Source organism: Plectropomus leopardus, chromosome 10 (assembly GCF_026936395.1).
Source record: "Plectropomus leopardus strain MGB_pleo_1.0 chromosome 10, ASM2693639v1, whole genome shotgun sequence".
NCBI classification, from domain to species: Eukaryota; Metazoa; Chordata; class Actinopteri; order Perciformes; family Serranidae; genus Plectropomus; species Plectropomus leopardus.
This window is the reverse complement of record NC_142185.1, coordinates 20990944-21003518: the sequence shown is the minus strand read 5'-3', so window position 1 is coordinate 21003518 and position 12575 is coordinate 20990944. Positions and strand designations below refer to the sequence as shown.

General features: G+C 36.4%; 2 protein-coding genes across 2 annotated transcripts; both read left to right on the top strand.

The window, feature by feature from the left end:
* The first annotated feature begins 105 nt into the window (after nt 1-105).
* On the top strand, nt 106-4338 carry LOC121949144 (protein FAM237A-like). Its single transcript, XM_042494760.2, has 2 exons — nt 106-1354; nt 3832-4338. The coding sequence occupies exons 1-2, from the start codon at nt 988-990 to the stop codon at nt 3951-3953; spliced, it is 489 nt and encodes a 162-aa protein (XP_042350694.2). The 5' UTR covers nt 106-987; the 3' UTR covers nt 3954-4338.
* A 573-nt stretch (nt 4339-4911) lies between these two features.
* On the top strand, nt 4912-12363 carry casp10 (caspase 10, apoptosis-related cysteine peptidase). Its single transcript, XM_042495242.2, has 13 exons — nt 4912-5143; nt 5923-6211; nt 6834-6939; nt 7184-7319; nt 7761-7834; nt 7990-8038; nt 8481-8503; nt 8594-8624; nt 8722-8823; nt 8956-9035; nt 9825-9945; nt 10059-10557; nt 11381-12363. The coding sequence occupies exons 2-13, from the start codon at nt 5931-5933 to the stop codon at nt 11550-11552; spliced, it is 1674 nt and encodes a 557-aa protein (XP_042351176.2). The 5' UTR covers nt 4912-5143; nt 5923-5930; the 3' UTR covers nt 11553-12363.
* The last annotated feature ends 212 nt before the right edge of the window (nt 12364-12575 follow it).

Below are 12575 nucleotides of genomic sequence, written 5' to 3'. Positions count from 1 at the left end.
TTTGTCAAACTAAAACTCCTCTGCAATTTTAATGTTTTTATTAAGGGAGATAAATGCATATATCCTAAATATTAAGGGGAACATTTTCTCTGTGCCCTCCCTCCAACCCCACTGTTAGTTTACACCTTTGCATTTCTCATTTAATTACAATAATTTGTAAACATGTCAAAGAGAAATTCAGCAGTTACTTTTCCCCAAAATTCACAGGAAATTAATTAATGAGTAATTAGGAAATAATGCAACAAAGACAATAAAAAAATTACTTGGGCTTCTCAGTGATTAAAATCAAACAAGATAACAGAAGAAAAGTCTCAATAGGAATATTGATAATGCCAGCAAAATGTTCTTAACATTAAGGCTACAATTAAGACTGTACATAAAAATCACACAAGTATAGGCAACACAACAAGTAACACAACTGGCGAAGGAGGGAGGGAGGCACTGACGTCAATTTAGACCCAACAGATATTTACCAAACTACAATCAGCACTATACAGTAGTCTTGTTAGTCGGTCGGCTTTGGTGGTAAGTACTTTTTTGTCTTTGCTGCTCTTTTTTTGGGCTACTTTTAAAATTATATTTATATTCGATCCTATATTCTGTTTTTGTTTAATGGTAGGACTAATCTGCATATTTGGATTTGCGGAAAGAATAGGCCTACTTGTTGTTAAAACTGTTGATTGTAGGGTGAATTATTAGCCTGTAATTATGTTTTTACTAAGTTTAATAGACAGAATAGGTGTGTTGATATGTTTCCAAAATCGAGTAATGCATTAAGCTTCCACATGATCTTAACGGTTATATTTGAGAGAAAATTGTGTTTTTGGGTGTTACTGAAACACTCAAAAAGCTATATTAATCATGCAACTCGTTTTTTGTCTTTAATCTTTAATTTTATTAAAAATGTAATAAATGGCTGAATCAATATTGTCAGTAAACTAACTGATAATCAATAAAATCAGCTGTCCTGTGTTGCGTCTTATGTAGATGCTCCCGGTGCTCCTGAACATACCTGTGGCCACAGTGATTGTGCTGAGCTGCATGAGTGCCGTGCAGCTGCAGGACCAGAAGCCGGCTCACGTCGACCCCCTGACGGCCCACCGGTCCAATCCGCAGTGCTGGGACTCCTCCTCGGCTCTGCTGCTGGAGATGCGCTCTCCGAGGATCGCTGACACGGTGCCCGCCTTCTGGGACCTGATGGTGTTCCTCAGGGCGTCAGACAACAGCAAGCACACGGCGCTGTTCTGGGACCTGGCCCGGGTCTTCTGGGACCTCTATCTGGACTGCGTGCTGTCCAGGAGTCACGGCCTGGGGCGGAGACATGTCACCGCTGTGCACTCCCTCATCACTGACAGTAAGTGGTCATGATATTCATCTTAATGTTCGGAGCAGTGGTGGAAGAAGTATTCAGATCAGACTTTTACTTCAGTAAAAGTACTAATACTACCCTGTGAAAATACTCATACTGTAACAAGTTAAAGTCCTGCATTGAAAATAGCACTTAAGTAAAAGTAAGTATGATCAGGAAAATGTAGGCTACTGAAAGTATTAAAAGTACCCAATGCAGAAAAAAACATTTGACAAAAGCAAATCTAAAACACTCAAAATTACAAAATAATGATAATAATAAATAGAGAAAAAATATCTCCAAAGTTAAAATAATAGAAAAGAAAAAAACACCCTCAAAATGATTAAAAACAGATATACTTCTACTACATTACATTTATGTGACATTTTAAGATACATGGTCCAGAATATTAATACAAAATAAATCACCTAATAAATTATGATGCATTAAAATAGCTGGAGCCACTCAGCAGTACATAAAGTAGTTTAAAGCAAACCATGCATAATAACCTATACATAACATCTCCAAATTGTCCCTTTATTTTAGAATAAAGACGCACATCATGTTGAAGGCATTCACTAATTTTTGTAAAACAAATGATCATCAGCCTGAGACGTCTTCAGAAAAATAAGTGAAGTTTCAGTAATGTCTCTGTTTCTCTTCACTGACTCAGTCTACTCACTGTCATTACATGTGCATTTTACAGACATTTCCACTCCTATGCATTAATGCTGGTATCATTACACCAACTAAAGTGGAATCTATTGAGGAAGCAGGTGCCTTACAAACCATTTACATATAAAAGGTTTGGGCAGTGCCTTAGCAAAAAGGGTCCAACAGTATTGATTAACACAGAAGTCTGATACAGATTCTTTTGTACTGAAGCTGCTGATTGACAATAATTTGCAAATGTTCAATATCTTTAAATATGACCACAATAGAGTGCCCCAGGGATGATGCTTTCTGGCCAGTCAATACGATTTTTCCATTGGATTTTGAATTTCTGTAGAAAATGAAAGTTTGATACTTACACCTTTTGTTACAAGATAATCTTAATAAATGAACACCACACTGTAAAAACTGACAAGTTGATTTTACATAAAAACTCTAGGAAACCAGTTGCTTTGAAAAATGTAAGTAAATATAATTTTTAGTCTTAATTTGTGTTTACTTTACATCTAATTTTTAAGTTTACTTAAAATGTAGTCACATTTACTTAATTTTCAAAGTTTTAGCAACTCCAGTAAACCAAGTTTACTGTGCCATATATCTACATTCTGCTGATTGCAAACAGCCATCTTCATGCTTTCTTTAAACATGTTAATAAAACAGATCTTGTAACTTCATCATTGGCTAAATCCTCTCTGTTATGGTCAAGTTAAGTCAGATTAACTTAGTTTACTGAAGTTGCTAAAACTTAGAAAGAGCCAAGTAATTTCAGTTGTCATTTTTATATTGCAACAACTTCACAAAATTAATAAAATACAAAGTAAACAATTAAACATAAAGTAAACACGGATGAAATAATTAGTTGTATTAATTTTACTTTTTCAAGGCAATTAGTTTCCTAGATTATTTTAAGTTCGAGATCAACTTGTAAGATTTTACAGTGCACCTTTATCATTTCTAAAGCCCAAATGTAATCACCAGAAGTAAAAAGCTAATAACAGGCTATAAACAAACCACACCACGGTTGCATGCTTTAACATTGCCGCCACAATGAGGCTTAAAGCTGTGTTCAGTGTGATAACCCTCTGCAGTCTCGTATAGTCCATGTGAGCAACTGCCTTTTTAAGACACATAAAAGCTTTAAAATTCACAAATGCGGTATTACTCTTGTATTTTATGGCATAGAACAAACTGTGAAAGTCTCTTAAACTCATGTGAACTACAGACCTTATTTCAGGCGTCCAACCTAAAAACCATTCGAAAAAACCCACTGACTAAACTTAAGTTGCTAGCTTTACATAGTCAGATGAATAGTACAAAATCAAATTAGTAAATTAAAAAATTTGTCTTATTTCTTCTGAAAACCCGAATAAAACAAAATAACCAAATTGCAAGAAATGTTACCAAACAATTTGTTTGAAAAAAAACAACAAAAAAACAAAAACGGAAAGGATTGTTTGAAAAATAGAAAAGAAAAATATATTTATAATTATAATAAACTTAAAGTAGTTAAAATTCACCGTTACCAGCTGCAACACTTAAATTGTGTGGGTTGCATATTAATGGATAAATAATTGTAATCCAAAAAAATAATACACATTATTCTGAAATGGGTCACTGCATAATCACTACATTTAGTTAAAAAAAAAGTAATGCTTGTAAGAGAGAAGTCTACTTTTTAATAAAGTACAAGATCTGGGTGCTTTATTCACCTCTCATGGTAGTCTTGAATCACTCAAAATATACACCTCATCAAAGTGGTTGTGTGTGTGTGTGCGTGCGTGTGTGTTTGTGTGTGTGTGTTTCCTCTATAGAGTCCTTCAGATTCAACAGCTCAGGAGCAAACTCACGGGCGTGGCTCAGTGTTAGAGTGAGACGCAGAGGACACTTCAAGACCCTGAAGACCAAACCCAAATCAAGCACACACTACCACTAATAATTCGTATTATTTACAGGTTTATTTAATGTTTTCTTCCCCACTGAAAAACTATAATATTTCACTATAATATCATGTCAGGTGGGTTTTGTTGACACACTTTACAAGGCATAAGGTGTCCTGATAAAAAAAATAAAATAAAAAAATAAGGGGCACCTTGAAGTGTGTCATCACTTTATATACAAAATTATCTATTTTTAAAAGTTTGTTAAAAGTTTTACACTTTCGCCGAGAGTTACTGGTGATAGTGCACAAATTATTATTATTATTATTATTATTATTATTATTATTGCTGCCTGCAGTTTAATACACAGCAATTCAAAATAGTATTACACATTTGAACTATGTTTGATGTGCTTTTCGTAGTTTTTTTTGTTGTTGTATTTTGTTTTTATATGCTGCTATATTATATGTCCCAATCAAAGTAATGTTTTAGGCTATGTGATGATGTAGGACTACATGGTCGTTTTTAAGTATAATAAATTTATGCATCATGGCTGCAAGTTGTATAGCCTATCCTTGAATATCCATAATACTATGAGACAGCGCATGTTCTAAAATAAATACATAAATAAATAAATGAGTAAAAACTAAATAAATGATCAAATAGGCTAATCTATCGATAAGTAAGTAAGTAAGTAAGTAAATGAATAATAAATAAATGGCAAAACTAACATAATACACATTTTGTCATGATATAGATATAGGTTAAATTAGCAAAATAGACTAATTTGAGCTAATAAGCTGTTTTTATGACATGCTGACTGTATCTGTGCTTGTTGCTGGTGTCAAAGTCCAGTCAAGGCTCCTTGTCAGGAAGCATGGAACTCCACTTCATGGGGTGAAATTCAAATCAGGGCACGTCTGCCACACAGTCACGTCTCAGATAACAAAAAGAGCCAATAGGAGCTCTGTGACTGATTTGGGATCACGTCAGGCCGCGCACGTTCTCTCTTTTTACTTTCGATTTGTGCTTCCTGCTTCTGAAGACTTGTTTTTAAAAATACTGCGTCCGAACTACTACGTCCTCGTTAAGTTCGTGTAAAGACAGAAATAAGACCTAAATAAATATAGGCTACTGTTTATAGTCGTATGTTTATCAGTGATTTCCAATCACCAGCGGCACTTTAATATGTTGAAGAGGACGACTAATATGCTGTTCGGTCAGACCTGCTGAAAACTTCACACAGGTAACAACACTGCGCAACACGTTTTTAGAGTGGATAAATGTTTTTTTTACTGCTTAAATAGAGCTGAAAACCAAATCAAAGTTTGTCGATGTTGTTTAGTGACTGTGGTGTAGCTGTACGTGTTAATATGATCATGTGTCAACCTGTTGTGTTATAGTTGGAGGTAAGACACGTCTCCTTCTTTTCGTGAGGTTTATTTTCTTGCAGACGAACTTTTTAACTTAACTGCCAGCACTGTTTATAGCACTTAGAAATCTTAAAAAAATAGGATATATATGGATGTTTTCACTTTGCATCATTAACTTTGGATTACTCATTTTTTAATCGATTTATCAGTCCAGATCAATGTACCATTACATCCCTAGTTACAAAAAGGGGTGTTGTGATACATGGGTATTGATGCAGTGTATTCCTTTTAAATGAAACAACAAATTGTTCAAAGGCATGAGCACAAAATAAAAATCCAGTATAAAATAATGCAGCTACATAATATGTGAACATGATGTGCTCTAACGATGTGCTGCTGAAGCATTACATACTATGTCATGACTGGTCAGAGATAAACGTAGAATTTTTTTGAATAGATTAGCTCCATTGTCACTGATACCTAATCCAGCTGTCCTTAAAAGCAAATCACAAAAAATACCATCCAGTATTAACAACATTTATATCTGTGATCAGTGATCAGAAAGAACAGCTGACAAGGCTTTTTATACTGTTACTTGTCAGGAAATAATAATGAAACCAGTGGTTGGATCTGTCCTGTATTCCTCTTTTAGCACACAGAATGGATTTCCAGAAGCTGCTGTTAGAGGTAGGGAGGGCCCTGGGTAAGGACGAGGTGAAAGCTTTAGCATTTCTTTGCACTGACCTCCTGGGCCGAAGCCCGACCTCGGTGGAGTCGGCCAGTGACCTCTTCTCTCGCCTGGCGCATCAAGACCACCTTTCTGCTGAGCGACCACACCTGCTGACTGAGCTTCTCCTCAGCATCCAACGCCCCACCTTGATTCGTGACCTCAAGCTCACAGACCAAGCATCTACAACCACAAACCTCATCTCTCCTTTCAGGTGCAGTGCCTACAGTTTACTGTTTAAGGAAATGATTAGGCATGATTTAGTTCACAGAGAAACCTTTGGAAATACATTCAAATAATTTTGAGCTTGTGAAACAATGTATGCAAATAATTCTGTCTGTTGTGTATCACAATTTGTAAAGAACTCATTTTGCATGAGAAAGTGTGTGACTGTAGAAAAGATGTGTCTCTGCAGAAACAAATTGTAGGATGTTTTTTGCACAACTTTCATCGACAGTGACATTACACAAAATTTTCTGTGAACATGTAAGTACAGATTCAAAGCAGAAATCACAGACACACAGATTTAAGACAAAAGCATTAAGTTTTGCCCTGATTTCACAGCCACAAGCAGAGCCAAAATTTGTTCTTGTAACTTAAATATGAGTTTGCAAGTTCAGCTTTGCGTGCTGAGTTTCATTCACAGTTTTGTTTTAAATCTGCTTTGCAATGTTGACAAAAAATATGCTTTTTTCCTCTTATAGTCTTTGTGTCATCTGCAGAGATATATCCAATAACCTCAGAATAGTGACACACTACAGTGACCTACGTCCAGTAAAGCACAAAGCCTCCTTTGACAACACTGAACATTTTTAATTACTTTTTATGTTTTTCAGGAAGCTGCTGTACGACCTATCTGAGGAGATTACTGATGACGACTTGAAAGATGTGAAGTTCTTGTTAGTCAAAAAGCTGCCTCGTAGAAAACTGGAGGAAAATGTTGTAAGTGTATCTTCAGAGCATCGATGTTTGAAAGCCATGAGTTAGATGGTGTTTTGGGCAACCAAATTATATTTAATTTATAGTACTACAGTGTCACTTGTTTGATTTATCACACACACAGAAATAATAAATAAGTTCTGAAGTTAATTATGTCTGATTTTGAATTCTGCTTCTGCTATAAAATATGCATCATATTACCTCATGGTGATAAAAAGTGTAACTGTAAATCTGCTTTACTCTTCAGACTACACTGGAGGTCTTCCTGGAGATGGAGCACATGGATCTCATCAGTGACACTAATCTAAACTTACTAGAAACCATAATTAAGGCAGTGTGTCCCATGCTGCAAGACAGGATTGTCCAGTTTAAAGCACAGCAGGGTAAGCTACAGAAAAACTGTATATGCACATTCTACTTGTAACGCTAAATGCAGAGATGAGGAACCAAAAGCAGACCGTGGAGACAGCAGGTTTACTTTCAGAGTTTACTTCAGAAGTCAGAGTGGTGAGGTAAGGACAGCAGCACAGGAAACAGCTGAGATACATGGGGAAGGATGTGATGCGTCATGTTTGCAGTGCAGAGCAGGTTGTTTTTACGCACTACACAGACTCTTTGCACGATGTTGCGCCAGCTTCACTTCAGAGTGTCAGTGTGTGAAAAGATTTATGTCCATTAACGTCCAATAATGTACATGTTCACACACATTTGATTACAGTAACAGTTAATCTCTCATTCTTCGTATGATTAATATTTCGCTTCCTTATATTTGCAGATATTTGCACACATTACTATTGATTACCTTGTGTCATTTTTATCCACAGTAACTCAGACCAGCCCTGTCGCTGAAGAAACGGGTCGACCAAGGGCTATGACGTATCCTTTTGAACCAAATCAAGTATGTTCCTTTGAATCCCTGTATGTTTCAGTGACATGTATCTACCCTGATACTATTACCACATCTCTGCAGCATCACGCAACATTTTACTGACACTTTATTCTCTTTGCATAAGCCACTTGTTGCAATGTCCTTTTCTTCTTGTTGTTTATCAGGCCCCCCAGTCTTTAGATCCTGAGAGGACTACCTCATGTGAAATGCCAGGTAAAAAGACAGTGATTCTACAGTATATCTGTATTTCAAATAGGTAAATAAATACTCCATAATGTGCTTTGCTTGTATGAAAGCAATCACTCTGTGAGGTGTACATTTCTTCTTCAAATGAGCAGTATCTTTAAACATTTTTAGGTCCACCTTACTTTTCTTGTCATTATAAAGTATTTTTTTCCTCATAAATATAATTTAGTGTCTCATAATTATGAAATACAAAATTATAAAACAAATAAAAAACTTAGATGATGGACTTTTTTCCTTCAAATGACAGAAATGAGCACCCACACTTACTTTGGGTATCTGAATTTTCTTCTACTCTCAAGTCTCATGTCTAATTATTACTATAAAAATGCCACATTGGCTCACACTGAACATTATGTTTTGTTTTTAATCATTTCGGTGAGAATTATAAACCTGATGTCCCTCTTCTCAGATGAATTCAGACCGTTGGCTGAGGTGAGAATCATGTATTAGAAGTTATATGACAAATAAACGCTGACATTTCTTTGTGCCTTTTAATGAAAACTTCCTCTGTGTCGCACACAGTCTTCCATGAATACCTCCAACACCTCTGTGGGTGAGTCTTGCATCAGGTTGTTTGTCTCACGATTTAAACATTTTAATTGCAGTGCAGCAGCTGAATTTCTCCCAAATTCTCTTTTGTCTTTTCCTAGATTTTCCAAATGTATGTCATGGTGTAGATGAGTTTACGGCTCTGTCACATTCAATGGGGGGTTTAAGCACTGAAAGTGGATATGCCTCCTTGAAAGGTCGTTGTAAGTAGTTTCTGTGTTAAGCTATCAATAAAACAACATGTTGAACTTTTTAATTATTTTATTATATAAATGTTTATTTTTATCTTTGCTGAAAATCATTGCCCTACCACCCTACAATCATCTGTCCCATAGTGAGTATCGAGGTTTCGGAAATGCCGCCTCAAGAAAACAAGGCCTCCCCTGAAAAGCAGATCACAAACACAAACGTGGAGGTGTGTGCTTTATTATTTCTTCTACAATTTCATGTGGGATTTAGTGGCGTCTGACAGTGAGGATTGCAGATTACAACCAGCTGAAACTTCTCCCAGTAAGAATTCCTTTTGTGCTTGTTGTTCACGAGGTTCTTACTAGGAACCAAATTACCAATAGAGGTCTCTTCCTCTCCAAAACAAATGTTCTTGGCGATTTAAACCGATAAAACCACAGAATGAAGCAGTTTTATATTACATATCAGCATTGCTCTTACCTTGTTTGACTATTTGCAGATGGGCTAACCTCGCGCCTGTGCTCACCTTTTTTCACTGATTACTTTAGGGGGTTTTTCCTGGGTGCTGAATTACCCACAGAGGTCTCTTTCTCACCAAAACAAATGGACCTGGTGACTTAAACTGCTAAAAATACTGAATAAAGCAGAGCCATGTCTGTGTTTTTCCCATGCTGCTAACTTTAGTGGCTGATGAGAAAACACAAATGGCCCTATCTAGAGCCAGTGTTTAGTTTGTCAGTTACGGGCTACTGTAGAAACATGGCGATGTCCACAAACAAGGACCTGCTCCTTATGTAGATATAAACTGCTCATTCTGAGGTAACGAAAACACAAAAATTCTTATTTCAGGTGATTATATACTAAAGAGAGCATACTAATCATATTCCATTTCTGCCAACATATCCCCCTAAATCCCACATACTGGACCTGTAATATCTTGTTTGAATGTGTAAATTGTGGCAACATAAAAGTTTTACACTGAATCCTGTGCTGCGTTTCTGATTTATCTCTGTAGGATTTGGGAACATATCCTATGACTGCAGCAAAGAGAGGTATCTGCTTGATAATAAACAACTACAACTTCACTAACTCCATAAACGGTCTCCAGAAGCGGGAGGGGACAGTGCATGATGAAGGTGTGTCTAATTAACTTTTGGAAATCTCAAAATATGAACCGGTGCATGTTTCTCATTCCTGCTCTGGCATGTTGATGCATGTTTCTATTTACAGTCATCTGTGTGTCTTCCAGAGTGTCTGCACAAGGTGTTTAAATGGCTCGGCTTTGAGGTAGAGGTACATAGAGACTGTAAGACTGAGAAGATGCTGTCCCTGATGTGTGAGCTCGGCAGGAGAAACCATAGTCAGATGGACTGTCTCGTATGCTGCATTCTCAGCCACGGCAAGGAGGGAAGTGTGTATGGTGTGGACGGCCAGACAGTCAAGATTAAGGACCTGAAGGAACCTGTCAATGCACTTAAGTGCACCTCTTTGGCAGAAAAACCCAAGCTGTTTTTCATCCAGGCCTGCCAGGGCACCTGTGAGCAGACGGCTGTCTCCATCGAGGCTGATGGTCCTTCGCTTCGTTATGTTTGCAACGATGCTGTCAAAGCTAACGAGTCTATCCCATGTGATGCAGATTTCCTGCTGGGAATGGCCACCGTTCCTTCTTTTGTCTCTTACAGAGAGAGGAAGAATGGCACGTGGTTTATTCAGTCGTTGTGCCAAAATCTTGTCAATATGGTGCCAAGGTCAGTGAAACAAAATATCACCTTTTGTTGCATGATGTGATTTTTTTTTTTCAGTGGAGGAAAGTAAATCTAAATCTAAAAACGAGTACCATTTGAATAGAACTTTAAGGTCCTGAGTTGTCAAGTCAAAGTTTATTATAGCCCAAAATAATAATAATAATAATAATAATAATAATAATAATAATAATAATAATAATAATAACAGCAATGTGCAACATTAACAAAGCTCACAAAAAATCTTTGAAAGTGAGGTAAAGTACATACAAAGTATTACAGTTATAGACTATTTGACACCTGTAATGCATACAATAATGAATGGCATCAGCAAAATGTAAAAAAAAAATAAAGAATTGTTAGTTGAGTATTTACACTTTATACTACCTTTGTACCTCTAATCCACTACGTTAGTGGGAGATATCATACTTTTTACTTACTTTACCCATTTGACTGATTTTACAATAAAATATACAATTAATTTTTATTGATTTGACTACCCAGCACTGTGTAAAATAATTTAAATTAACACCACAGCAACCATTGAGTTTAAATTACAATAATCCAATAATATAAAAATGTACACTGACAGAGGCCATTCAGCAATGTAAAGGCACATTTACTTTTGATAGTTAAAGTACATTTTGTTGCTACTGCTATACTAAAATGATTTTATTTGTATTTTTATTGTTATTGACACTTTTCTTCGTCTACCTCTAATTTTACCAACCTTAACGATATGTATTAGGTTGAAGTTGGAGACTAACAAATTATAATTTTTTTTTGTAATTTTTTAGTTCAGTATCTCATAGTATTCTTTTTTTTCCAGGGGTCATGACCTTCTGTCCATCCTGACCAAAGTGAATTCAGATGTTAGCCAGAAGACTGATTGCCACGGTAAAAAGAAGCAGATGCCTCAACCAGCTTTGACACTCAGGAAGAAAGTGATCTTTCCGAAACCCGAAGCTCTCGCCCCCAGCCTGTCGCACTGCGCACAATAACCTGACGCCTGTTTGATTGACTCACTCATCAGACTCATCCCTGAGACAAAAGTGTTCACAGTTTTAAAACTGCCAGATACACTCCATTAAGGTTTAAAAATATTTTCGTGATGACACATGATGCAAAATGAAGTAGATAAATTTGTCACATTATTTTTTTTTTCTAAGGATATCCTTTGGGGGCTTTATTGGACAGGATAGACATAGCGTGAAAGGGGGAGAGAGAGGGCATGACATGCAGCAAAGGGCCGAGGCTAGACTCGAACCTGTGGCAGCTGCCACAAGGACACAGCGTCTGTTCACGGGGCGCCCGCTCTACCAACTGAGCCACTGGGCACCCCGTTATTTTTATTTTTATACCTGCTATGATACATACAGAGGTCAAACCCATTTGTCCACTGTAGCTGTTATTATATCCTTTCTTTTTCTTTTCTTTAAAGATTTTTTTGGGCATTTGTGGCCATTATTAGATAGGAAAGATGGAGAAATGACAGGAAATGGGGATGACATGCAGCAAAGGGTCGCTGGTCAGAATCCAATCCAGGGCCACTGCAACGAGGACTTATAGCCTCTGTATATGGGGTGCGTGCTCTACCAACAGAGCTTCCCAATTTGTATTAAAGTAGCAAATGTGTATCACCAAATAATGCTAAAAGAGTCAGTCTTCTGACATTTTGCACAAAAAATGATTTATAATTGACAGAATATTTAATAATGGAATTAATTTGCAGACTTTCATTGTTGAGTGATGAGAAATAATCCAGTCTATACATGTGACGTCTTAAAATAAAAGTATTCTCTTGAGAAGGGACAGGCTTGTCCCTGTAATTTTCTGGTCTCACAGCATAGATATTATCTACATACTGTGTGTATGAGGTCCACTCAAGGAATTACAATCTAGAAAAATAATAAATTATTTATTATTACCAATGATAATAATAATGATGATGATAAAAAACAAAAAATTAAAATGAATAACTAATACAAATAAAATTGAATAATATTAAGCAGCCTATTATAAAA

Coding starts and splice junctions, on each gene's coding strand:
- LOC121949144 (XM_042494760.2), top strand. CDS start 988: ATGCTCCCGGTGCTCCTGAACATACCTGTGGCCACAGTGATTGTGCTG. Junction 1,355..3,831: donor GCACTCCCTCATCACTGACA/GTAAGTGGTCAT, acceptor TTTCCTCTATAG/AGTCCTTCAGATTCAACAGC.
- casp10 (XM_042495242.2), top strand. CDS start 5,931: ATGGATTTCCAGAAGCTGCTGTTAGAGGTAGGGAGGGCCCTGGGTAAG. Junction 8,039..8,480: donor TACCTCATGTGAAATGCCAG/GTAAAAAGACAG, acceptor CCCTCTTCTCAG/ATGAATTCAGACCGTTGGCT. Junction 8,625..8,721: donor TACCTCCAACACCTCTGTGG/GTGAGTCTTGCA, acceptor GTCTTTTCCTAG/ATTTTCCAAATGTATGTCAT.